The following is a 27,954-nucleotide window of genomic DNA, read 5'->3' as shown; positions in this document are numbered from 1 at the left end:
CCGGGGAGGAGCTGGGGCCTGCAGTGGAGCCGCAGCCCGGAGCAGCAGCCGCGGGAGCGGCGGGGCCTGGAGAGAGTCAGCGTCGCCCGGGCCGGGCCCCCCGCACCGGAGCCCGGGGAGCCCCCCGGGGACGAAGCCGCGGCCCGGCGGAAGGCGGCGGAGGCGCCGCGCAGCCCCGCGCAGGCCCGTGAGCCGCCGCGGCCTCCCGTGGTAGCCGAGCCCGGGCAGGAGGAGCTGGGGCCTGGGGGGGAGCCAGGGACAGCGGCCGGGGTGGGGGGACACCCCGTTAGCCTGCCAGGGTGGGGGAGAGACCCTGCCCGCCGCCCCCCGCCCCGTCCGCAGCCGCGTTAGGCAGCCCCGCGCCCGCTGTGGGGACACCCCGGCGCCCCCCCCTGCCAGGCCCCTTCCCCGCAGCTGGTGAGGGAGCTTAACACTTGCCCCCTTCCCCACTAACGAGCCCAGGGTGTGCGGAGGCCCCCGGCACCCAGCCCTGGTAACTATCTAGAAGCAGGTCTGCTCTTTCTCGCTGTGGAACAGAGCCTTCTGGAGCTCCCTCGATACTTGTTACCGGGAGAGGTGTCCTCAGACCCCAGTTCCTGAGGATTGTGAGAATAACCTTTACTGCCGACTCCCTCCTGCTGCTGAGGGAAGTCTTCTCTCAAGCCCTTCCCCGGACCAGGTAGTAGTGGGTGTCTTTACAGAGGAAGTCCTGTATGCCCAGGAGAGGCAGTTCCCAAGACAGAAATAAGCAGGAGCTCCAGATACTTACCTAGTAATTTTAATTATTTACATCTGCTCAGCAGGTGCTAGAGCAAAATAAGGGAGAGAAAGCAGAGAGAGATTTAGCTAGTCTTTACTTTTCCAGTTGCTGTTAACTGGAGATAAAGGTAATTTCCAATACTGATTTCATCCTCCTTCATCCCAAGGAAGATCCCTCATCCCCTAATCCCAAGAGGGTTTTCTTCAAATACCCCGTGCAAGGAGAGAAGACACACCTCCTAGTTACAGGGAGAGGAAAAGGCAGATTTCACTGATAATATCCACAGAGATAGCAAGAATTGTTTTAGAGAAAGAGATTTTTTTCCCCTTACGGGCAAGGTGTACCTAGAGAAGAGAGATTTCTAGGTAGGCAGATTGGGGAAATAGGTTTCTGAAATAATCTGACCATCAGTGAAAAGGCTGTTTCCCGGGGAACACCCCTTTAGTAGTTAGCTGCCAGACGGGAGAGAGGATCTCCATCCTGGGATAAAACCAGCAGTTTTAGGGGACTGACAATCCCCTAGCAGATTGTTTTAATACTCAACATCCTGATTTCATCCACAATCCTTTCGCCCTCGAAATATTTTTTGAAGAAGCCCTTGGAATAGCTGACAGCAGCAGTCTGAGCATGGGTCTCAGAGAAGCAGTGTGAAGGGCAGCACCCCAACAACCAGCACCGAAGATAATCCACCTCCCTCCAGAAAATCTTCCAGACAGAGTGAGTGACCACATTATATCACCTCTCTATTCCTAGCTGTCTTCTGTCGCCTTCTGTCCTTGTTCTCTGTATCTCTTCTTCTCTCACTGTATCTGCATGCTTTTAATCGTTTAGCTCTTTCTGTTTCTGGAGTTGTCCCCACCTTCTTTTTCTGTGTGTCTCTCTCAATCTCATTCATTTAGCTGCCTTACGGAATTGACCTGATTCTTTCCCTCACTATTTAGCTTATGGGAGACCTTAGCCCTCTTTAATTGTAAGAAGCCTCTCTGCCCTTTCCCTTCTACTTTCTTTCTCTGGTTTATTCATCCTAGACTCAGCCTTAATCATCACTGGTGTGAATTAATTCCTGTCATTTAAGGGTCACTGAGAATGATAATAGTGGCCAAAAAAAGCTTTGAGGAGACAGGAGCAGTGATTTGTAGTGCCAATGTCCAAGGATGCACCCATGGGGTGGAGTGTCAGTTCTCCATGTGGGTCCTACTATGCTTGTGACTGTGGGAATAAAATCATTGTGCAGTGCAGACCTCGCTGTGCTTGGAGTCTGAACCTACAGATCCCCGTGCAAATACTCTGAGATGTGCGTCCTAGTGTACCTAAGGGACTGAGGGATGGATTCTGGAAAGAGTGCCCTTGAGAGTGGGTCCTGTGGTGCTCAGGGGCCTGGCAGTGAAAGCTGTGACAGTGCTGGTGGAACCTGCTCTGAAAGCCAAAAGAAGCTGTTCGGTTGCCACCAGTCTTCTTGTGTGTTTTATGCTGCATTTGGGGCCAGGAATGTGAATCCTAGTGCTGGTGCTGCGTGAGCCAAGCTGCTGCTTTTTGTAAATGAGGCAGTTAATTCCCAGCCACAAATGAGTATTCTGACACCAGCGTAGTGATTTCCTGAGAAATCAAGTCTGAGGGAGACGTCGTGCTGGAATCCAAAGCAGATTCCAGTAGCAGAAGAATCTTGGATATCTCACGTGAGGTATTACTGTTTCTAGTGAGATAGCAGTGAGGAAATCCAAGATCAAAGGGCCAGGACAGGGAGCCCTATTGGAGTGCAATGGTTAAACAGGGAGTCCCTGAAGAAGGAACTCCTTGGTGTAATGTGCTTGCAAGATCAGACAAAAGATGCCAAAGTGATTCCCCATTTTGGCAGAGAATTTTGTCAGTTATCCATAGCTTCAGAAGGTGACTCTTTCCAAGGGAAGGCTGAACCACCAAGCATACATATGTTCTGGGGGTACTGTTAGATGCCCTCCTACCTGTTGCCCTATAGTTATGCAATCAGCCTGTTTTGAGTAGAGCTGTGTTATCTAGCACAAGGGAAGAGATAACTGAGGCATTTTGGCCTTTGTACATTCAAGGGGATAAACTGACTTCTCATGCTCGTGAGGTTAATTTACCTCACGCTGCCCCCTTCCTCACAGTCATGACTTGACATTTTTCAAGTGCTTTTGCCTCTGATGGATGCCAGGGCACTTTACAGAATATATACACCAGCCTTGACAAAATTCTGCTCTTCCACAGCAATTACCTTTCTGCATATGAAACATTTTTTTTTCTTCGATTGATGATAAAGATTCTGTATTTGCTTCCTGAGCTTTAAATGTTCGTTACAGACATAAAAGAGTGGAAGTGGTGTGCTATAGACTAATTGTTATTTATTTGTTAATTGCTGACAAGGCATTCAGTACTGACTTGGACAGCAAATTAAGACAATTTCTGCTCAAAAGATCTCATAATCTAAAACACAGCTATACAAAAGCTGCGACATACTCATAAATTTAGGGAATAATTTTTCGTGAGCACAGCTCTTAAAAGTGATCATGGTATTCACATCAAATGTTTATCACAGGTGAAAATGCAGCTTCCTCTGAGATGGAATACTGCAGCTGCTCTGCACCATTTATTTTATACAAAAGTATCTATGCAAGAGAAAGGGAGAGTATTATTTGTCTTCATGAAAGTGCAGGGTATTTTATAGACACGTTTAAATGTTACATCTGTAAGAGTTTACATTAAGAATGTTAAACCTGACCACCTAAAATTAGACTTCAGAAACCACATTAATGTACCTACGCAAATAGCCTAATTCTTGTAGATGCCTAGGAATGTGGAATTGGCTTCAACAGAAGCAATGAAGTCTTCTACATTTGAGGAAAAATACACTTAGTTGTGTGTATATGGGTTTGTAAATTTAAATTTGGACGTTCATGCTTCCAAAAGTTGACTTTTTAAGTTGAAGCAGTCTGATCCTGTCCTATGGGCACTCAGCTCCCCTCTGAGAACTGACAGTGTGGCATTTCTCAGGTCAAGCCCTTAAGCAAAATGAAATGAGACGGTCCAAAGAGTTATGGGAAAAGGATTATGTTACTGAAAGATCATGAGGTTATAATAGTGTAAGTCTGTGTTCTATAACTTCTTGGGTTTTATCTTGAAATGTGGTTTTGTAGGCAAGTTTCTAGGATAGAATAAGGAGTACAAAAAGTTTTAGTAAAAGAATGAAGCATTTTGAGGAGTTGGGATCTAAATTTTCAGTCTGACAGGGGATTGTGACTACTGTAGTCCTTCTGGTTTGGGGTTTTTTGCTCAGTTTTTTTTTCCCCCTCTAAAAATACAGCTGAATGTTGGTGGTGTCTCTGAAGAAGTTTATTCTTATCACAGAGGTACAGGTTCCAGGTTACTACATCTTTCACTAAACTTCAGCTGACCTTCATGTAGGAGGAGATTCAGTCTGCATCCCAGTTTGGATCTTTGGCCCTTTACTTCAAATGTCAGAAAAGAGGAGTGGTTAAGGGCAACTGTGATATGGACAGCTGTCCCTCAAGAGCAGGACTGAGCTGATTATCTCATTTTACACAGCTGTCAGACAGGAATTGGATCTCAGTCATTAGCAACCAAAAGATGAAAAATACTTCTGGACTAATTTTTCCATTTGCTTTTCCCAACCTTGGGTTGAAGAGTAACCAGTGATTTTCATGCAGAATCTTCCATGTTTTTTAGTACTCCATTTGCAGAATCTGTTTCTGAGTGATTCTTCAGAACTGAAACTTTGAAGGATTCTGGTTTTGATCTGGGAGGCATCTTAGAGAAGATGAGTAGTCCCTAGATTGATGGGCAGCCCAATGTGATAGCTAACATGTTTGAACTCTCCAGTTGTGTTAACTCTGAAGCCTAAAGAAAAGTCTTTAATTTGCTGTATTGTTGGCAGTTGCACACATTATTTTAGCAAGAATATCCAGTTGATGTGTTCAACCTTCAAATGCTTATTGTCTTTGTAGGAGGCAGTATTGCTACTTGCTATCTGTTTTGCTGGTTTTGTTTCCTTCTTCCTCCGAATGGATATAGGATGAACATAAAAATCTATACCATATTCCAGCCCTGAACTCATGTTTCTCACTTCTTAAAGGCCGCCTGTTTATGTGTATTGCTGAGAGAGAGCAAGCATGGAGCAGTATGTTTTCACAATTAATTAATTGCAAATTTTCATCTTAAGTTTCAAGTGCAAATGCAAAATAACTGTGAATGTTTCAAAATTTGGAGATCTCACAGCCAACTTTAAGACCAATTTAATGCTATGTGGTGATTTGCCAAGATTTGGACTAGACTGTTGTTTTATCCATCTGTCTTTGACCTGCCCAGGCTTCCTATTATGAACCTGATAGGTAGGCAGCACAGATTTAAAGGTAGACAGCAGAGATTTTGGTAGTGCCTGACCTTTCCTGGATCCCTGGGCTCCATAGCATCATGTGGCACTCATGTTCCTCTCCTGCACCTTTAAGGCCCAGTGTGTTTCCAGCCTGCCTACTTCTTGACTCTCATTTCCTCCTACTCCCACTCCTCCTCTCAGTTGTTCCTGCTCTTTGCATCTTTTTTCTCTTGTGGTCCTGTTGACATTCTGTCCTATGGTCCTAGAAGCACAAATGCTGCTTTTCTCTTCATCAAGCAAGCATCCCTTATCTCCTCACTGGGATTCTTCACTGGCAGGAGGCTTTTACTGCATCTCACAGGCTCTGGTCTTACTTCTACACCTGCATTTTGACTTGTTCCTGGTTGCCTTTTGTTAGATTATATGCCTGTGGACAAGTAGGATTTTTTGTCTGACGTTATCTCAAGAAACTTCTTTTTTTAGTCACTGAAAATAACCAGTTCTGCTTGCCTGGGGAATGACACTTGGTCTCCATAGTCCAACTCAATTCCATTCTCCCACCCTCCCTTCTCTTCTGGCCCCTATCCTTCCTTAGGAATAGCTATATTTTAGTTAGTTAGAATAAAACCCCCTTCCATTACATTCTCGGGTTCCCTCTAGCACTTGAGGATCTTGGTTTTCAGAACTGGGCTGAGCATTTTGTGCCAGGCCCAGTACCTCATTCCTCACCTTTCTGAGCTGGTCAGTTTACTTGATGTGAAATCAAGAACTAAGGGAATGTGAGTTCTTTTTTTGGCCTTTTTTATGTATCAGAGAGACTGAGTAATGAGGGACGGGGTGAGATGATGAGTGAGAGCTTTTATACCTCGAGGAAAAAAATATTTGCTTTTTTGTTTTTTACCATTAGCAATTCAAATTTTGTTTATGCTCTATAAAGACTGTGGCTGATTATAGCAGAAATATGTAATTACTGTTAAAAGTTCAAATCTGAATAATTGGGAAAGAATCTGAACACTTTGTGGTCACAAATTAAAGCAGCAAAGTTCCTGAATCTTCAGTTTCCCTTAAAAAAACTATTGTTAAGTAAAACCAAGACAAATTCTCCCTCCCCATCAGGAATTTGCAGAGAAAAATAAACAAGCTGCTAAAATAGTTATATCTGAAATTCTTTTTATCTCTACCTGAACAAAGCAGACAAGGTTTGAATGTAGAGAACTGGTCTGGGTTTTGGGAGAGCAGTGTTCTCTGCAAAGTTCTGCTGTTCCTTTGCTGGCTGACCTTGGGCTGCATGCTTCTCCATGCATGGCTTCCCATTTATCCTGGAATAGGTTATTGATCCTTTATAAGGGTTCCAAAGTATAAGGATGAAAACCACTTTATAATGGCTGCCTGCTCTTGCTGCTGATTGCCTTAATTACAATGTGGTATTGAACTTAAAACCTCTATATGCTGGTTTTTGTGGCATTAAGAAACAGTAAAAGCCCCAATATGTTTTTGTTTCATTGAAGGACCAGTCACTCCAAAATGGAAAGATTCTGTATGATTGTGTGCAGTCTAGAACTTTTTTACAAAAGTTGACTTTAGTATAGATATTCTCACTCCCTTGAAGCTTCTCCTGAGATCTCTAATGACCTTTTCTTGGCCAGGTCTCAGGGTCTGTATTCCATCTTCATCCTTCTTGGCTTCCCTGCTGTTTTTGACACTTGATCATGCCCCGTCTTGAAATCTTGTCCTCCGTTGACTTTTGTGACAGTATTTTCCTGGTTTCCCTCCTAACTATTCTAGTCATTCATTCAGTAGCTTCTGCACTAAGCTGTTTACTTCCCTCCATTTTTTTCCCATAACTTAGACACGATGACCCACTTCTAGTATCCTGTCTTTGCTTTTCTTTACCTCTTTCATGCCAGGGATGTTAAATGATGCAGCTTTTCTTACTACCTTAACATATTTTTTAATTAATTGCTGCAAGTTTAAGATCCCTGAGGCCAATATGGAACTTGAGAAAGCTCCTTTGAGATTTGCCTTTGTTTCCTGCTTTCCTCTGCTGCAGGCTTCCACAGTTGGACCTGTAACATGTTCTTGCTCTGAACATACAGTCTAGGACTCATCTTCCTGTTCATGGCCTGAATGTTTTGCTGCTTCTTTGAGTCTCTTTGGGTAACCCTTATGCTTCCTCCCATTTCTCATCTCTGTTACTGTGAGCTGTTCTTGCTGGCCTCTGACAACCGTGTTACCTTCTCGTCTTGTTAGCAGCACGATTGCTGGAGCTGTCCTCCTGGCATGTTTTCTCAACACGTTGCCATCTCCTCCTTGACAAGCCTGTGCTTTGGCTGTCATCCACCACATAAGATTCCAGCTTCTTGTGCTCACTCTAAGGGGCCTTCACATTTCTGTTTCTCCCCTATGTGTCACTGTCCCTTGCTGCATTGTCCTTTGCTCTGCCATCGACACAAGCATGACATTGTGCTTTTCCATTTTTTTGCATGAACATCTCTTTGCATTCTTCCTCAGCTGACTCATACCTTGATACACACAGGAATATTGCCAGCCAATAGAAGCCAGACATACTGGAAAGTACTTATTTCATAGAACCCTAGAATCATTAAGGTGGGGAAAGGCCTCTAAGATCATTGGGTCCCACTGTTAATTGCCTATTTGCAATTTGCTGTTTTCAAGTATGCAAATAGCCGTTATTTGCATTTTTGAAAATTATTCAAAGGTCTAACTGATACTCAAATGTAGTCATCTTACTGTATGTGCCCCAGTCTCCCTGGCTCCTTTTGTGAAGAAGCATGATTGCAAAAGAAATAAAGATTGTTATAAGCAAAGACACAACATCTTGAAGATTGGAATGTTCAAGGTTAGAGCAGAATAATATTTATTTGCAGCTGCAAGGTGACAACTGTGGCAAGCATGTGTGTGGAAGAAAGACTCCTTTCACTGTCTGTAAGGAGATGAACAGAAGATTTAGTTTCAGGATGATACACAAAATGGAGCATTTTGTGAGTAGGATGCCAAGTAGCAGTACTAGTGTTTTAAGCAAAAAGAAACCATTAATTGGTGTGTGTTCTGTGGTAGTGTGGTTCTGAATCCTCTTGAACTTCAAGTGTGGTAGAAATCTTTTCGAGTTGTGAGCCAGGCAGGGGTTGTCAGGTGTTTTGTCTACTGGAAGAGAGTTCTGTCAGTTTGAGAATAACAGCTAACAGAATAGTAAAAAGGAATTATGTTAAAACAGTGGTTGAGACTTAATTTATGAGCCTCACACAGTATTATTTGATTCTTCTGATTATTCTCCAACTTCAGTTTCAGCTGTGCTTTGCTCTTAGACTCCTCTTTAACAGGCTTCTCTGCAGTGCTTTGGTAATCTCAACCCATGTGCTCTATGTACATTTTGGGCACGTGGTATTCAACTAATCTGCACTTGATACTGATTTCCTTTTTTCCTATGAATTCAGTACAGAGTTCTTGCTACTGCTTGATACCCATTTCCACGAGTGGGTTGTGGTTTGTTTCAGCAACTATTGCAGAGTTCATATTGACTAATCTGTTTTCAGTGGTTCAGCCTTTGGTGAACAGGTTCTGACCGCTTGCAGTCAGATTTTCATTTTCCCTGTATGTGGCTGACGTTCCTTTCTCTACCATAGAAGCTTTTCACTATTGCTGTCATTAAAATGCAAGGCTAACAGTAATTTTTCACTGAGAGACCCATTTTTCAATGTGAATAAGAATGCAGTTTTCATTTATAAGCATGTTACATTCTTTTAGCCTGTGTTTCTGTATATATCTTTGCAACGCTGTGCAGATCTTCTGAGCAAGATAGTCTGCATGCTGATCTACTTCTGGTGTTGTCTCTAATTTTGGAAACAATCTGTGTATTAAATTGGTGTTTACATGTCTTCTGGTGCAGGTTTATTACTGGATGTGATTCTGATAGGCAGGTAAAATTGAAATCCTTCAGCTTGGGGGCTCTCATAGGGATGGGGAAAATACCTGCTCTTACCTACTGTTTCTCTACCACAGACTTCCCAGTTTCCAAGGGAAAATTTCATTTCAGATATGTGCTCATAAATTTGACTTATTCCAAACCCAGTTCCCTATACCTTTCTCAGTGTAAGAGTAATTGTTCCGTTAATATTCTTAAAGCAAATGTCAAAGATTTCTCTCCTGCCTTGGCATATGCTTGGAATTGCAGCTGCTACTTCCAACGGTGAATTATTGCGTAGCGGTACCGAGGGTGGAGGGATGCTGCAGAGACACTTCTGCTGCTGTGGTGATGTATTTTCATTGCACTTCTTCAAAGTGCTTGGTTTACTTTTTACTTCAAATCTGTTATTGGGAGGGTTGTCATGGGACATTTGGCTTATTATTAGAATAAATCCTTTCTAGTAGTCTTATTACAAAGGAAATAATTTCCAGCTCAAAAGTATTTTATGTATACCAGTATTCTCAGTACCATTTACTGGTTTTTTTGACAGGTGTTACGCATTCCCCACTTTACTTTACACAGCATCATAAATAAACAAACTGGTCCTAACTTTGAACACATATTTTCATACTGTCTTAGGAGTGTCTGCAATGTTTGTGTAGTATTTCTCAATGCTTTTTTCCCCTGTATGTTTATATAGCAGACAACAAAAACATTTGATTAGTTGGACTTATTAAAATCTGGCAAGGCCCTAGCTATGCTCAATCCTAGCCTGTTAGACCCATAAAGATACTGCTTCTCTTGACATGAGCATATTTCAGACTTTGGCTATAATGCCATCTGTTGATAAGTTTAAATAAGCGGGTCAGGTTTTGTAAACTATACCATTTGTCAGTTTCAAACAAAGCTAGGATATAATTGCCTTTGGAATTGAATCCTGATGCACTTCCAACATGAGGGTTTGGGTGGCTTTATAGTTCTCACAAGACTTCATGCTTCATTAGTACCAAAAATGCCTGCACAGTCAATGCTGTTCATTTACTAAATTCAAAATACAAATTTGTGGCCTGCTTGTGCACCTTTTACAAAATGGAGGGAATTGAAAGGTCCTATGATAAATGTGCTATCATGATATTTATCTAATCTGTAATGACAGTGAAAACAAGTTTGTTTTCTTTTTATTTTTCTTTGAGACTTCATATGAACCTTATTTTGTTGAGATTTCTATTCATTAAAGGAAAATCATATCCGTATAGCAGTTTAATTATAACAAAACAATAAGTCGAGCAATTTATATTAAGCTATACATGGCTTAAAAGTTTTCATCTTCCTCTAACTGATAATTTTCAGTACCATCTCAGTGTTTTTTGTGACTTGGAACAAATTTTCCATTCAGGATACCATAATCACAGTGTGCTGTCTTGCACACGCAGTAGTTGTAGCAGGGACTCGGCCCCTGCGGACAGGTGCACACTGTGACAGCTCATACTCACAGGCAACAGCACGCCGTGTGTGCTTAGGTGACAGTGGCTTCCTTTGGTTGGATCCCTTTTCCCTTTGTGGCTCATGGCTAGTGAGAACCACGTGCCTCCTGTTAGCACATCTGCAAGCCTGTAGTTAATTGGGAAAACATTTTTTTGGCTTGTTCTACTGCTCCCCAAAAAGGGAAGCGTGGTTCTAGGGTATGAGAATTTCTCTTACCTGCTTGCCCCCAGGGATGGGTTTTCCTCCCTTCATATGGCACTGCAGACAGAAGAGTGCTGTCAGACTGCAATGCCTTTCTTTTGTCAGTAACATGACACCTATCATTCCGTCCAGGTGAAGTTTCATTTTATGAAAAAACAATACTCACCAACCTCTCTTCCTTCATTTGATTCCAGAAATATAAACGTTTCCTGAAGGCTTCTCACAAGTAGTTGCCAAAATATGGATAGCAATTTCAGTCTGGGCAGATAATCAGTATCCTCTTTCTTATTTCTTACATGAAACAAGTATTTCTGTGAGAATGTTTGCTTAGAGAAGATCAGATTTTTAAGTGTTTTATTCCTGCCATCTTAGTTCGCACCACTTCTTTATAAGGGAAAGCACATATCTTAAAATGGCAAATTTCTCTTCCTTCTAGACTCTGCAAAATTGATTATTTCCCACTTTTTTGTATTGGATGAGGACACAGGGGTTTTTTGAGTGTGTAATTTACACAAGTATGTCAGAACTGCCTTTTTTTCATCAAAGTAGAGGCTCTCCATTTCTTCATGCACCTTTTACTCCTTACATTGTGAGATTATTTCAGGAAAGTTGTAGTCAAAATTTGACAGTTTTTTAATCTGCTTAATATCTTAGAGACTAGGGGTATCTCTGAGTATATTAAATGGATATTGTTAGTTAGATCACTGGATCTGTGTTTCTGGCAATAAATACAAGTGGTCACCTGTTCATAGGTGTTCTGCAGCAATGTCTGCCATTGCTTGATAGTCTGTTCTGCATTTTTTCTCTCAAAGTGCATGTTGAGAAACCTGAGTCTCCTTTAAATCTTTTTGTCGTAGTGTTTTGTTGGATCAGAATACTAGCAAATAAAGCAACAGTGAAAGTAAACACAGAAAAATGTAAATGTAGAGATTTATTCTAGAATAGGCATCTTCTGTAGGCAGTGCACAGCATTGTGCCATTCATTGTATGGCTCTCTAGTTCAGTCTAACTGATTCTGCCTGACCAGCCTTTGAATCCAGCCTTAGAGAATGCTTCAGGCTATACATGTTCATTAACTGTGTGTTCAGTCTGACCCTTAGTGTGTTGTTCCCCACATTTCATGTGTTTTTCTGTCCTCATAGGCAAGTAGCAGTGATCCTGGATAAGATCTGACTGGCTTAGAGTGAGCATTTGCAAAGTAGCAGAGTACAGATTTCTTCAGTGCTGCTGAGGGATGCCCTTACCGTCCCATCGGCAGGAGCCTGGCCTGCATTTGCAGCAGGAGCTTCCATTTGCTACTTGCAAAGATTCAAAGTAAGGCAGCAGTTTTCCCAGAAAGCTGTAGGTCTAGTCCCAAGCGAATTAGTGGTTATTGAAAGGTATTCAATGCAGGGATTTTCTTTAATACATTTTTCTTATGAATTGGACAGATTCTTGTCTGTTTAACTGTTGTTCAGGATCAGTGCTTGGCTGGACTTTTTGCATCTCTCTGACCTGTCTGACTTGGGATTGTACTGTAACTGTTTAGTCCTTGAGAAATGAAGACTCTGCAATCACCTTCCAGCTGTTGATGGTGGTTATGACCTTGGCTACCCTACCCTTGCTTTTTAAATTCACCCAAAATTACCTTCTAAAGTGGGACATGATGAATTCTGATCTTTGACTTTTTACTTCTTGAAAATTAATTCTGACTTGCTAATGTGGTAGGATTTTTAAAGCACCCTTGATTTCAGTTCAATGTGTTTATTAGTTATTACTGTTCTTTTCTTTGTTTGAGTGGGATCATAAGAGTTCAAAAGATTTGCCAGGCAATAAGCTGGGAAAGGAAAGTTGGAAAAATTATCAGCTGCTCTGGTTTGGCTGCAGTCTTGTTTTATCATGCTGCTTAGCACCGTCAAGCTGATGCACCAAACACTTGGGTCAGGTGAATGAGAAATGCAACATAAATTAACAGTAATATTTACTGCATGGGAAGTATTCTTTTAAATAATTTAGTAGCCAATTGCACTGAATTATTGTTGCCCTGAAAGTGTTCTGGAATTGCCACCTTACCTAATGTTTGACTGTGCCTGATTATTATAGATCCCATATTGCCAACAAATCCAGTAACATGATCAAGTGCAAACTTGGAAAAAAGGTTTTATTCCATTGCTTTGAAATTTCCCACGTGATTGCTGTTTGGTCTGACTCTTCGCTTTCTGTCCTAAATTACTGTCTAGTGTATATGTTCTTAAAAAGCTGCTGTGTTTTACTGAAAAGTGGTTGTTTCAGTACTGGGTGACAAGTGCATATATAGGCACAGGGTTTGGTTTGTTTTGTTGTTTTTTTTTGGTTTTTTTTTTTTTTTAAGATTTTTGATATTTGTTTTCGTGTCAAAGATTTTTATAAGCCAAGGAATGAAAATATTAAATTTCTTAGTGTGGGTGTAATCTGACCCAATACTAATTTTGCTTGTCTCCCTGACAAGTGTATTTTATACAAATGCACAAAGGCTTGTGTATTTGATGATGGGGAAGTTGCATATCAGCCTTACATTTTACTGCATAGCCAGTCACCCCAGATGCTCTACTGGCATAACCTGGGCAAACTTGAAGCTCTGTGGAAACAACAGTGCTTTCCTCTGTTTCTTGAATTTCTGCTGTTTCAGATTGGTATCTTGATCTGCCATAGGCTTTTATAACCTAATTTTCTTGATTTCTGTGCTTGTCTTAAAAAAACAAAAAGGGGGGAGGGGGTGGATAAATTTGTGTTTATTTTACTTTGGAGTAGTATTGTTAGTGCAGCTGATACTTCATAATGAGTGGGTGCTACTTTTAATGAGGGCTTTGCCTGTGAAGTTACCATGTAAATGTAGCTGTGTTTTGATTGGTCTGTCCATCCCAACTGGATAAAAATATATTGTTGCTTTTCCCTTGTTTTATTCACATAAGAATAGTCCTGATATTTTTTAAAAAAATTGTGTAAATTTCAAATGTTGGATGCTAGATTAAATCAGTCAAAATGAGTTATTCAATAAAGCGCAACTGGAGGGGGCTGAGTAATGGAAAGCCTTTTGCAGCTTGGATCATTTAGTTAGCTGGGCAGCAGGTAGTAATGCCTGTCCTAAGTGATAGTGTGACAGATGAGTAGATAGGTAAGTTAGTAGCTGATGGGCTTTTCCTTTCCTCCCCAGACATAAAAATGTTTCCACTCTCCATAGAGGCTGTGGTGCTGCAATTGTACTTCTCAGCCTGGGTGCCTAAGAGTGTGAGTGATGATGTTGGCTGTGCAATTCGGGCGTGTTTCCTGAGGCCAGGGCTGTGAAGCCACTGCCTGTGGGGGCTGAGGGATGGATTTTGTTGGGGTATTGTGTAGGTGTTTGAGCCCTAAGAGGTGTGGTGAGCACATGCATGGAAATGAAAGGTTTAGCGCATATGAATGCGTTGGAGTATGGACTTCATTGCTTTGGTGCTGTGAGAGCCCTGGAGTGCAGAAGTGAAAGGTATAATGCATATGGGTGTGGGGGAAGAACGGGTAGCTTCAGTGTCAAAATGCTGGGTGCATCTGTCTCTGGATCTGTGCATCCACACTGTGTTATTGTCAAATGCCTATTTTTAGAACAAGTATCTAATTGGTATTCATGCAGATGGGTGTCTCCCTGTCTCATCTGATCCACTCATCTGAGTGATGCACTCAGTGGGAGGTGTCTGCTGACGAATCTTTCCTAAGCAGAGTGTGTTCGTGTCAGTCTCTTCTCTCTTACATGAATGCAAGTGTTTAATTTGCTATACATACCTAAGTGTGTTTCTGTGTTTGCCTTGTCTGTGCTCCAGCATGCTCAAAGACAGTACCATTTGATCTTCTGAAAGACTAATTTAAGAAATGCAAGGTGTAGAATTTGCATGCCTTCAAGACATGATTCTTCTCTTTATGCAAAGAGCAGTGCAAGTTGTGGCCTTGGAAATTTAGCTACCTCAGTCCAGACTTCAAGGGATTGCTCCCAGTATAGTAATGCAGCCAGCTGTGAGTAGGAATAATGAACTTTCTGCTGCCTTGTCTACTGCAAGAGACTGCAGAAAACTTAGTGTGCTAAGTGTGCAAGTTCTTACAAGTTCATGCTGCAAAATGTTTTCTTCTTATAATTATTACACAGAAATCCCTGTATACAACTGCTAGCCAGGTGTGCTTTATTTTTCTGAGGGGAAACATATAACGTTTGAGATAAAAGATTCTGAGTCTCTTCCTGCAGCAAACTTGTGTGATTTGAGACAAGTAAGTTTTATCTGTGTCTCAGAATTAGAGAAGATACTTGCCTGCTATATTGTGAATCAAGCAGGATTTAAATATATATATATATATGTATGTATATATATTTTTTTAAAGAAAAACTGGTTATGGCAGGCAAAGCTTTAACTATTATGAGCTTAATATAGTCTGTTCCAACTTGACATGGTAGATGTAATTATCTATATATAGTATTATGCATGATCTTGGTGTTTTAAAATGAGATATGTAATCCTAGCTCTAAGGAATAGGATTCATTATAATGTCACCTAATGCAAAAAGAGAGGCTAGGCCTCAGAGAGAAATTAATTTCCCCTCAAATTAAGATAGTCCTGACTTTGCAGATGATCCAATTAAATTGTGGTTTGTGTATGGCATGAATGAGTATTCCCTTTTAGCTATGATTTTCCTCTTACCTGACACTGTAAACCTACTGGATTACACGTAATCTTGGTGAAGAGTACCAAGGTTACATGGATTATGTAGTAAAGGAGTGAATGTGATATACCTGCTGAAAGGGCTCCACTTCCCTTAAACAGATCATGGCTTTTTACCTGGGAGCAGTGCCCTGGGTAAGACTGCCCTAGCAATGTTACCATCAGTGTCAAAAAGCACTGTCCCAGCTGCTCTCAGTACGGATGGTCCTCCCTGAGGCACAGTCATGGGCCCTTTGGAATGATTCTGGCTAGCTGTGAATAAGATGCATGAAGTAGGATGATATTCATACAGGTACTTGTGATATAGCAGCAGAAGAATGTAATTGTTTGTGTCTCAAGGATTTCCTTTCCTCTCCTTTATCTTCACAGATATTCCTGCTTCCAGCACCATGGCCTCTGACCTGGAAAGCAGCCTCACTTCCATAGACTGGCTCCCACAGCTTACTTTAAGGGCTACTATTGAAAAATTAGGGGGCTCCTCACAAGCAGGACCTCCAGGGTCTGCCCGAAAGTGTCCCCCAGGCTCACCAACAGATCCCAATGCCACACTGAGCAAGGATGAGGCAGCAGTGCACCAAGATGGGAAGCCACGTTACAGCTATGCCACTTTGATCACATATGCCATCAACTCCTCACCTGCCAAGAAGATGACGCTTAGCGAGATCTACCGTTGGATCTGTGACAACTTTCCCTACTACAAAAATGCTGGTATTGGTTGGAAGGTGAGGGCTTGAATCACTGAAGTACCCTTTTCTGCCTAATCATAAGGCTTACTTTCTTAATTCTTTGCAGAATAGCTTCACTGATTAAAATAAAACTGATGTAAAACTAAGTTGACTAACTGGAGAAAATGCAGAGCCAGCAGTCCCATTTTCTCTGAGAATTTTGTTGAACGTATGTGGTGGTCCACTAAGGAGTGTGCACAAAACCCACCACCACCAACCAAGGAAAAAAAAACAAACAAAAAAAAAAAAACAACCAAAAAACCCCAAAAAAAAAAAAAAAAAAAAAACCCAAAAAAACAAAAAAAAAAAAAAACCAACCAAAAAAACCCAAACAAAAAAAAAAAAAAAAAAACACAACAAACCCACAAAACACACATCACTACCATCCCCTGCATCACACTGATACTATTTTCATTGCACCTTCTATAGGTGTAGAGGTGGTTCAGCCCAGTATTAACCTCTTAATCCATCCCTTTCTACAGCTTGTTGTGCCCCATTCCAGCAATATGTAGTGAGCTTTGGCTTTTATGTACCATCCTATTTTCTCTGCTCCAGCACATACTCAGAAGACTGTGTTTTTGTTGTAGCACTTACCTGTATCTCTTACTCTCTCATCAGAACTCTATCCGTCATAACCTCTCTCTGAATAAATGTTTTCGAAAGGTGCCTCGACCAAGAGATGATCCTGGGAAGGTAAGAAATCTGCTTGCTGCTGGGCAAGCAATTTAAAACTGCAGGGAAATAAGCTGGGGTTGCCCTTTCTAACTCATGGTTGGAATTTGAAACCTAAAGTGTAGGCAAAAATGGAAGCAGTAGTAAGATTTACTGCAGTCCTTTGGCTACAGAAGCATTTACTTAAAGGGAACCTGTAAAGGAACTTTAAGGGTTTTAGTAATTATTTTTCTTATCTGTGATCTTCAGTTGACTTTAAAGATACTGCCAGAAGTCAAAAGTGTGATTGAATGTACTTTATTAATTTTGTTTCTTTTTTTTAATCTTTGTGTGTAAAATGTTGGTATAGCCCAACTTGTTCTGTTATGAGAGAGCATAGTGGCTGCTGGTGAACAATAGGGCTGTGATGTGACATCATGGATTTCATGGAGGCAAGATCCATGGAAATGAGAGCAGAATTACTACCTACATAGATGGCAAAGTATTTGGTGTTGGAAAAATATGTCATCATCACATAGTTTAAATCTGTAGAAATTATTTACGAGTAAAACTCAAGAATTTAGGAATATGTTGGCTAACTAAGAACTGGTAAAGCTCTGATAGTACCCATAGATTTTAAAGGGGAATTGCTAGCAAAACCAAGACTTGGCATCTTGGCATGCAGATATTGTCTGAAAAAAACCCGCAACCAAACAAACAGTAGGAGATGGTAGGGACAAGAAGCTGTGTATTTAGACACAAGGATTGTCTCCTCCCCCTCATCCTAAAGTTACAAGAAAGGACCATTTGCTCAGGCCTTTATTTCAGGTTCTGTTTAAAGGACTGTGTAGTGCTCACTTCGCATCTGTAAATGGAAATAGTAGATCTTTGAGGATCACAGCTCAAAAATACCATTAATTATGTGGCTTATTCCAGGAAATCCTAACTGACTTAAGGGTATATGTTTGCAGGTGTTCATTGGCATGTCGGGCTGGGTTTATAATGAAAACCTGTGCTTGTTGCTTATTCAGATCTCAATGGGAGGTTAAAACAAGCTAAATCCACTTTGGAGTTCTTTTTGTACTTAGTCAGAAGACAACACACATAATTATACACTGTTTTATGTTGAAAGGGAGGTCTAGGGGCTGACATGTACCCCTATCCTCTCCCAGACAGGAACAATCACATTAGGCTGATGAGATCAGTCAAATTTTGAATATCTGCAGGGATGGAGATAGCAAAACTGGGCACTTGTTCTAGTGCTGCAACACCATCATTGTGAAGAAAATTTTGTTTATATCTGACGGTACTTTCCCTTGCTGTAACTTGTATTTGTTGCCTCTTCTTGTGCTGTACATTTTTGAGAAGAATTTGATTCTTTTATAATATGCTTACGCAGTTGAAGACAATTGTTTGATCCCCTTAGCTTTTTCTTGTCCAAGTTAAACAGACCTCTCTGTACATCATTTGTTTTAGTTCTTAGCCATGGTTTATTTCTTAGCCATCTTGGGCCCTCTGTGGTTGCATGCAGTCTCACAATCATGAAGAAAGAGCAATCCTTCTGGTTGTCTCTGCCAAATACCAACGTTGAGTTGGTTCTCATGAGTTAATCATAAATTCAAGTCGTGAGGAAGCCACTGAAAGGAGTGTGCAGGGCCAAAAGAGTTCTCTTAGCTTGGATCAAACCATCCTTTTGTGTCCTGTCTCAAGAGTGATGGAAAGTAGAGGATTCTGCCTTCCACCAGTAGCATTGTTCCTCATACTTCATTGCAACCCAGTGCAAGAAAGGAATCTCTTGGCAACACCCGAGTCTCGGTTGTCTGAGGTTCTAGAGGGTGGTCCTTGTGGTCCTGTGTTTAGTTGGTGCTGCTTTTCTTGAGTCAGAAGCCCTCTACTTCAGGAAGCTCTGTGATTTCATCTTTCATTCACCAATGGGTCTTCTTTCCAGGGCTCTTATTGGACAATAGATACATGTCCAGATATATCTCGCAAGAGGAGGCACCCTCCAGATGATGATGTGAGTGTTTGTCTTTCCACACAGCATGGAGTGGACTGGGAATTCCCTTGGGGGGAATGTTTTGGGGTCAGGGCGTATAGATGGGCAGGACTGAAGGCACTAGTGTGTATGGCCTGTTGATTGCCTGTTGTTGCTGCTATTCAGTAGCAAAGTTAATCTTGTTTGAAGTCCTTTATCCTGACTTTTCCGTGACTAAGGCCCAGTCCTCCTCTTTTTTTAAGCCATGAACTTCTACAGCGGGGGAGCTGGCTTCCCATCTGCAGTTTCACTTCTCCATCTGTTTTTGATTTCTGCTCCTTTCCTTTTCTCTTTCTTCCCCATCCACAGATACCACAAGACTCCCCAGAGCAAGAGGCAAGTAAAAGCCCTCGAGGGGCTGTTCCAGTCAGCACAGAAGCCTCTTTGCCACCTGAGGCTACCCCTCAGATGTCAATCCAGAGCACCACCCCCATTGCTAACTACAGTCAGGTGAGCCGTGGGGAAAAGGATAGAAGTGGGAGGAAAAGGAGAGTAGGAGGAGTGCATGAATGGAAAAGCGAAGTGGTGAGGAGAGGGAATTGTGAAGATTGTGATACAGAGGCAAAAATAAAAAGAAGGGAAGGAGCTGAAAATGCAGAAAATAAGGAGGAAGTGAATTTTATGTTGGATGGGGATAAGGATAAAGGTTGGATGGGGATAAGGATAAAGGTGTAATGGTATTAGCTGAAGAAAAGGCTGGAGCCGTTGTGCTGTGGTTGGTGTTCCTCAAGAAAAATGGCCTTTGGGAAGATTTGTTGGAAGATGAGCTAAGTGATATGGGATATCAGTGTATGTTCTGTGTGTATCTAGTCTGATCTCTGTCTCAAGCTGCAAATCCTAGCACAGACTCAAGGCCTTATTTCTGCCTCCCTTAGCAGGGTGCAGGGCCCGTGGATGTTGCCTCTACTGTGGCAGGGGGGCAGGGCCGTGAAGGGGCCGATGTGCCACCTCCACTCTACAGTGCCAACCATGACTTCAAGTTCTCCTACTCCGAGATCAACTTCCAGGATCTTAGCTGGTCCTTCCGAAATCTTTACAAATCCATGCTGGAGAAATCATCTTCCTCTCAGCACGGTGAGTAACTACATGCGTCATGTGGGGTGGGCAGGTATCTGCCCACACAGTCTTGTCCATTTGGCGTATCTCAGATCTTTCCTCGTTTAGGAGCCTGTGCAAACAGACTTTCCTTCTTTGGCATGCTGTAATTACTTCTGCCAGGAGCTGATAAGAAATATGCACGTCCTTTTATGCATTGCTCCCCCTAGTTCTCTCAGAATAAAAAAGCACAATGTTTTAAAAATGCCTTGTGTTGATACAAATGCAAATACTAAAATGGCAGAAGCTAAGAAAAATGAAGTCCTGAAGAAAAGCATGTCAGAGAAACATTCACAGTCTGTCAAGCTAGAAGCCGTAAGAGGGAGGGGATTGTTGCATCTGGTGTCTGTCAGAAGGAGAGTGGAAAATCATCATTGCTCAGGTCCGTTAAAAGTAGGATTGTACAAGGCCTTGGAGAATTGAGCTTTGTGGATTGAGAGCAGAGAAGAGAGGGCCTCCAACTCCATTCATATCTTGTATTTCTGAGATTGAGTAAGCAGCCAGAAGAGGGCAGAATCACTTCAGGGATGCAATGCCCATGGAAAATACTTCAGAAAAACTTAAAGCTCTTTCTGTCTTTAAACACTCTTCTAAATATTAATCTGGTGTAAAAAGGAATATGTTGTTACATGAGCTTTTCACACAGTCTAGACAAAGTTTGCCACTCCGGAAAGGGCTTCCTGAACTTGAAGCTTCAGTGAAATAAAAATGTATGTACTTTCAGTGCTTTCATCATGCTGGCACTCCTAGTAGGAGCCTGTTGTGTGAAGTGTTGTAGTATGAGCAAGCTAGAAAAATGCAGAGAAGAATCTTGACTTGGTGTGTTCCTCTGATTTTACAAACTTAGCAGCTGTCTGTTGTTTTTTTTCCCACCAAGTTGTAGGCTGCATGGCAGTGTAGGAAAACTTGCAGTTTTTGAAAAAATTTTGTTGGCAATTTTGAGTCAGGATGGCAGTATTCATCCTTTTGCCCTAGGACAGTAGTAGGGTACTCAAAGGGTGATGTTGAATCTAGTGAAAATGTGAGGCTTGCTTGCAGATGGTCAAGTAAAGGTACTCAAAGGAAGAAGTGAGTAGCTCAGGTTAATGGCATGCAGTGCCCCTGACTGTGGTTTTCCACAGAGGTTCCTCAGTGTGTGGGGAGAATTAACAGGAGAAGCAGATATAAGAGATATGCTGATCTCCTGGTGTTGGGGAAGGATGGAAAATACCTGATGCTCTCACGTGTAGGGGTTGCCTGAAATACAGGAGGATAGAAATGACACACCCAGTGAGTCAGGATGAATGAAAGTAATAAAGGAGCCCTGGTGTGTGCAGTGTGCTCTTTGTACAAAAGCAGAGTCTTTTATGACCTCTTATGATCAATGTGAGAAAAATTGTGAAGATTTCTGACCAAGCTGCTTGTAAGAAGGGAACTGAAGGAAACAAGCAAGTCAGATGCATTAAATTATCAGTTTTCTAAATGTTCTACTGTTTAAGTATGCTTAATGTTCATTTATAGGAAAACAACATGTGCTTGACATTTTCAGGAGAGGTTGGGTTACTTTGGTAAGTCTAGGAAAAAATCCAGGGAGGAACTTAAGTGCCTAATGCTGTACTAAAATCCTTCTGGGTCTTTGTTGTAAAGCGTTTTGTTTTGTGTCTGGAGCACAGCAAGGGCATAGCTGCACAGGTGATGGTTGCTGGCAGCCTGTAGAGGGCACTCCTAAAGCTTCATAAGTAGCGGGATGAGCAGTGTGAAATTAGAGCTGGATAATGTAAGCAGAGGTCTGACCCAGGCTCTCTTAAAGCTCCCTCCTCGTTCATTTACTCGGCAGGTTTCTCTTCACTCCTTGGTGACATGCAGCCCTCCAACCACAATTACTACATGTACCAGCAGCAGCAGCAGCAAGGCCCCTCCTCAGTTGGTGCTGCTCCCCCACTCCACACTCCAACCCCAGAGGGTTGCCCATCCCAAGGAGGAAAGCAGCAGGGTGGTGAAGGTTATGGCCCTCCACCAGTGATGTCCATGCACCCGCCCCCGATGCAGCATGGAGGTTACCACCAGCATCAACAACATCACCCACACTCCCACCCACAGCAGCAGCCACACCAGCAGCAGCAGCAGTCACAGGCTTCAATCAACAACGCTGGCTTTGGTGAGTCAGGGGGGATGGAAAGCATGAATGGGGGAAAGGGAGCAGTGAGTAGCCCCCAGACTGAAATCCCACAAGTGAGCTTTCCCTAAATAGTGCCTACTTGTGTGTAGAAAATGGGGGAAAGCCAGATACAGTTGAAATCTGAGAAGGAAATTGCTTTCTTACCTGGAGAATGGAGGATATATCCACCCTGGGTTTGGGATTCTGTTAAGGGATGCAGCATAAAGTCAGGACCTTAGTGAAAAAGGAGATACCACCCCTGGTTTTCCAAGGGAGAAAGGATTTCTAGCTGCTGTAGCATCAGGCTCTTTGGTGAAGAGGGACCAATCTTTTTACATTAAAGGGTGGAGAGGAAGGGTGATCTGTATTGTATTAATCTTGTTCCTGTTTCATTCCAGCGTTTCCCCCTGATTGGTGCTCCAACATTGATTCCCTGAAGGAAAGCTTCAAGATGGTAAACCGGCTGAACTGGTCTAGCATTGAGCACTCCCAATTCTCAGGTCAGTGTTGGCCTAGTGATTCAATGACTAGGGCTGTAGTCTAGAACAGGCAAGTGCTGTGCAGGGATCTATTTTTCAGTGTAACTGTGGCAAGTGCCTGGATTTCTCAGTGATTCACCTCACTTTTAAAAAGAGGTGTCCTGCTTCATGAGTTCTGGGTTCTGTTAAAGATTCTGAAGCACTTGAATTAACACTACAGGATTTGGGGCAGGGAGAATTAAGTCATAAAAGTATGTCAGAAAGCTAACTGAGCTTTTCCTTCCAACTCTTCCTTGCCCTGCCTGAGTTAGTGTGACAGTATCTTAGATGTGGAGCTCTTCAGGAGTCTGGTGACAGATTTGAAACTACAAAGTTTGGTTTGTGAGGAGGAGGTAGGATTTAGGGACAGAAGACAGAAATTCTTTGCAGGGAAGATCACGGTGTGACTGTCTTTGACACTCTCCTCTGTCCCCTGCAGAGCTCATGGAGAGTTTGCGCCAGGCTGAGCGGAAGAACTGGACGCTGGATCAACACCATATTGCCAACCTCTGTGACTCCCTTAATCACTTCCTTACCCAGACTGGTCAGCTCCCTCATCTGGTTGGCCCACAGCAACCCCCTCGAATCTCTGATTCTTGTGCCCTGAACAGTGGCAAACAGGAGCAATCCATGAACCAAGGTAATTAGGACGAGACTAAAATAACATGCAAATGAAGGCCCAATTCTGTGAGTATCCTAAATTACTTGCAGCCTTACCAGGCAATGCAGCATTGAGCAACTCAGAGCTAGGCTGTCAGAACTGTTCATAGCGACTCAGCCTTTTCTGGCTTTAAAGAACTGGGATGTCCTATACCTGTGATCTGGACAGACTCTGGACATGTGATGCATGCTATTGACCCCCAGCCTGCAGGCAGGAATATGTTTAAAAGACAAACCTGGAAGAGAAGGAGAGGTATTTTTTAGGTGACCAACAGAGAGGAATGACAAGGTAGAGAGGTTGTTATTCCAGATGGCAGGAACAGTAAAGGAGAAAGCTCTTGCACCCTTGTTCTAGAAATACTGTACAATGGAGAAGGGGATACATTCTGAGGAGGAGATATGGTGGTCTTGATAGAACTGTAATGGTGTGTGTCATCTAGTACTGAACTAAATGGATGATACTGAGCCAGCTTGTGGTGTTTCTGGATGAAAATTTTCTTCTCTTACAATGATAGAGAAACTCCTGCTGGTTTCAAGAACAAGATCCCTGACCAAGCTATAGCTTGGAGTTAGGACTCAACAGCTGAATATCTCCTCAGTATCCTGTGGGTCTGAGTGAGTTGCTCTGTGGCTGAGCTGCCACCCAGTCAGGGCCAAGACTTCTGACCTGAACATTAACAGTTGTTTTTTTGTTAATTCATTTCCTTTCACAGTGAACTCCTATGGTCAGCCCCAGCCTCCCCATCTCTTCTCCGGGCCATCTCCTATGTACCAGATTTCTACCCAGGACTCTCCGGGATATAATCGCCCAGGTAAGGTGATGTTAAGTCGTATTACACCAATGAACATTAAAGAACTGGTTCCCAACCCCTTTGTGCATTTCTCCCAAAGCACTTAGTACTCAAGTGGAGCACTGTGGGTAGAGAGGGAGCATGGACTGCAAGGGACCCTCCATTTAGGGCTCTGTTACAGCTCTGGGAAGTCAGAGCTCTTTGGATGTCAAAGGCCTGATTTCTTTCATTTCACATAAACAGTCTTCTAGCTTAGCCTCACCCTCAGTTAGTTGTTTGAAGACAGCTGTACATGAGAAGCTTCTGTTGATGAAGTCATTTGTGCTCTATCAGCAGTCAGCTATGAGGTAAGTAAAGGAGGCTGAAACTTAACTTGTGTAAAAGCTGCTGTGGAGAACTTCACAGCAGAACATTCCCAGACACTGGTAGATGCTGACAGAGATTAATGGCAATGGTGTTCTTGCTTTGTTAGACTGTTGGAAAGGAGAAGGCCCAAATCACTTTTGATTTCTTTTGCCCAAGGACCCACTATGAAAAAGCATGTAGTTTTACATTCTAACTCTTCTCTTTCCTTTTTCTTCTTTTTTCTTGTTTTTGGCTCAGCTCATCATCTGGTCCCTCGGCCTCCAGGCCCTCCTCCAGGCGCCAATGAGGAAATCCCCGATGATTTCGACTGGGACTTAATCACCTAGCGAGTTACAGACTTGAGAGCCCGTCCTTTATGAAGGACGTGGGAGGGGAGGGGGACATGGGGTCAACGGTGTCAGCACCACCCTCCCCAGCCTCCCTGCCTTGCCTGTATATAGATATATATTCTCTATCTCCGCCAGAGAAGCCACCGCAAGATGCTGCCGAAGATAATCCTTCCTTGCGTCCTGTTTTATCTTCTTTTCTTCTTTTGTTTATTATTATTATTGTTATTATTATTATTACCAATAATTGAGCACAGCCCTCCCCCTCCTCCGGTGGCCTCAGACGCATCGGATCGGCTCTTTCGTGTTGCGCAGTGCCCTGTGGAGGGCGGGAAGACGGGTCCTTGGTGCCATGAAAAGACCTTGGAAGGCTGAATCCTCGAGTGCATCTTTCTCTGCCTCCGTTATTTTGCGTTTAACAATCCCTCTTTCCCTTCAAGGTGGCCGGTGAATCTGTCGTATTGGCTACTGGAGTGAGAGAGCCTAGTGGACCCTGGGAGCCTGTAGTTATGTTGTTTCGTAAATGTTGTAAAGGTCAGGGGGCTGAAGGGACACTGGAGGGGTGATCTTAGCTCTGTGAACTTTGTTGCACCAGCACGAACAGCAAGAAAATAAGTGGTGTTCCCAAGTACAAAGAGAAGGGTAATCCCTGAGGTAGGGAGAGCTGAGCTGAGCTGGGAGGGCAGACCTGAGTTTGGAGAAAGGAGAATGTAGTGGATCTGGTATTTCAGCAGAGAAGTTGGGTTTCAGAATGTGGTGCCATCTGTGAAGACTGAGAGATTTTGAGGGAATCCTGACCCATTTCCTACACTGCCTTTTGCAGTCTCTAGGTGAAGCCTACATACCCATCAGGTAAAAGAAGCAGTCAGGGGTGTCATGTGATTCAGCAAATTCTGTTCCCCAGAGCTTTTCATTTCACCCCACACCCCTTCAAGCTCTTTTTTGAAATATGTAGTGAGGCTCTCCCTTTTATATGCAAATTTGGAAGTTTTCTCTTATCAGTATTTGTCCAATTGTTATTTGGTCCTTCACCCCTCATATTTCTTTGGAGGCTGTCCTTGCCTGTGGTTGAGAGTGCCAGCAACAGGAGTCTGGCTGTGTAGGTGCACATCCCCCGTCAGCGGTTCCCACTTGGTGAATGGGCTCGTGGTGGGCAGAGTGGGGCTGGACTGGGGGGCTGCTGGTCAAGGGCTGAGCCCTCTGGTCAGGGATCGAGAGGCCCTTGCAAGCAGTTTTTGTAGGAGGGGCATTAGGGGAGAGAGGGTGAAGCAGGGCAGGGTTTTGAACCGACCAACCAAAGAGTGTAGTATGAAAGGGAGGAGGGTGTCTCAGACCCCTTGCAGTTCAGCTGGGGAGATGAGGTAACCTAGTGTAAATCCTGAAGGATGAGCTTTGTCAGCACACGCAAATCAGGAAGATGGGAATGGTGCAGGAACGGGAGTGAGCATTTAGATGCTTTCTCCCCAAAGTTGTCCTGTGTTCCCCTTCTTTTCTCATATGGCTCCGTTCTGTCAAACCTCTTGTTTCTTCTTAATATTTTGTAAAGCCTCCCCCCAGCCCTTACTCCCTATTTACCAGTGAAGGGAACAAATGTGGAAATAGACTATCATGGCTGCTTGACAGACCTGGAGCACAGGAGTAAAATAGTAACCTCTAGTCTGACTGCAGGAAGGTGGGGAACTAGCACTGCTTTTTAAATTTGCTGTAGGGATAAACCAATTGAAAATTGGATTGTTGTCAGGGAAGTGGACGGAGTCTCATTGCATTGGAAGGGGGGAACAGCACTTTTTTTTTTTTTTTTTTTTTTCCTTTTTTTGGGATTTTTTTTTTGGTTGGCTTTTTTTTGGGTTTTTTTTTTGTTTTGTTTTATTAGTGTGTTTGGGGGGAGTTCGTCATTGAGCATTTCCAAGAGAAATGAGGAATCCCAGACAGCTTCAACATGGAGTCAGCTGTTATCTCTGCTGCCTCAGGATGGGAATGATACAGCTTTGGAAGCATGTGTGATAAGTTTCTGTGGAAAGTGGCACCAGAGACAACGAGAGACAGCTTATGGCAGGTGCCAGTTAGTGTTTTGCAGTGGACATTACTGAGAGCCGGCCCTGTGGAAGTCTGAAAACACCACCGGAAGAAAAACAAACCAAGATGGCTCCTTCTGCGTATCCAAGTGCTCCTCATTTGCATATTTGCCTCATTTGCGTATTAAGTTGTGCCTCATTTGCATATGTAAATACATGCCGGTCAGTGTGCAAATTAGCCTCGTTCCTCTGCCCCTGAAATCAATGTGTGTTGTTAGTGCGTGGTAAGACATCGATGGGAGGCTGTGGAGCTCTGCGGGTGCGCTGGCACCGGCCTGCAGGCAGGGCAGGGGGGCCAGCCTGGCCCACAGAGGGGTCTTGCAGGCCCCTCCAGCCTGATGTGGCCCCCAGTGCTTCGTGTCAGTGGTCAGGGAGAGAGGGGCGTGGTCTCACGAGTTTATTTTTGTGCATGCTTTCTTAATAAAAAGAAAAAGTGAATGTTTATGGTTTAACTGTTTTAGTGCCAGTATTGATTTTTTTCTTTCAGCGGCGCCTGTCAGAATGGCTTGGTTCCCATTTAGAATTTGGGTGTGGGCATGGCTAAGTGGACAGCCCACACCTGGATGTTCTTGAGATGGAGACTTCCTAGGATTTTAAGAGCTGAAGGTTCTGCCAGCTGTCTGTTCTCAGGGCAGTGAGATCTGAGAGGCTTTCAATTCATGCACCAGAAAGGCAGAGTGAAAACTACCAATGCTTAGTGTCTATTTGTCTTAATATTTGCTGGCTTTTCTCTTTTAAGGAAGAACTAACACAAAAAGCATATTTTAAACTGCTTCCATAGAGTACCTAGTAAATGTATTTCTGCTTTTCAGGACAGCAAACATTCAACCTTGGGAACACCCCAGATAGCCTGACTGGATGAAACTTTCTCCACTGGCAGGACATAAGAAGCACATCTCTCTTGTAAAGAGAGCTTGATGTTACTGAGCCACAACATGGTCATTCTCCATCTTCTTGGGGTCAGATGGGAGGTTATCACTTCTCAGTTCCAGGGTTCTGCCAAATGGCTAATAGTCCAGCAGTCACCTAATTGAGTCATCAGTGACTGCAGCTGCTCAAATTCTGCTCATGTGCCATCTCAAAATACAGTAGGTGCATTTGGATAATATCAAACTGCTTCCTAAAAGGAAGATTTGGGATTCTGGTGGTGGAGGGA

General features: G+C 43.0%; 1 protein-coding gene across 2 annotated transcripts; it reads left to right on the top strand.

The window, feature by feature from the left end:
* FOXJ2 (forkhead box J2) lies at window positions 1-27,250 on the top strand. 2 transcript variants are annotated; one of them, XM_041414098.1, is made up of 11 exons: window positions 1-1,477; window positions 15,789-16,141; window positions 16,763-16,837; window positions 18,744-18,812; window positions 19,140-19,280; window positions 19,709-19,904; window positions 21,742-22,062; window positions 22,461-22,562; window positions 23,020-23,220; window positions 23,954-24,052; window positions 24,635-27,250. In XM_041414098.1, exons 2-11 carry the CDS (start codon window positions 15,809-15,811, stop codon window positions 24,721-24,723), a joined length of 1,626 nt encoding a protein of 541 aa, XP_041270032.1. In that variant the 5' UTR covers window positions 1-1,477; window positions 15,789-15,808; the 3' UTR covers window positions 24,724-27,250. The 2 variants fall into 2 exon arrangements, with proteins under 2 accessions (XP_041270032.1, XP_041270031.1); XM_041414097.1 differs by having other exon boundaries at window positions 19,706-19,904.
* Window positions 27,251-27,954: the final 704 nt, after the last annotated feature.

Source organism: Onychostruthus taczanowskii, unplaced genomic scaffold (genome assembly GCF_017590055.1).
Source record: "Onychostruthus taczanowskii isolate IOZ18803 unplaced genomic scaffold, ASM1759005v1 scaffold44, whole genome shotgun sequence".
NCBI lineage: Eukaryota > Metazoa > Chordata > Aves > Passeriformes > Passeridae > Onychostruthus > Onychostruthus taczanowskii.
The sequence above is the reverse complement of the archived record's forward strand: the minus strand, read 5'-3'. Positions and strand labels throughout refer to the sequence as shown.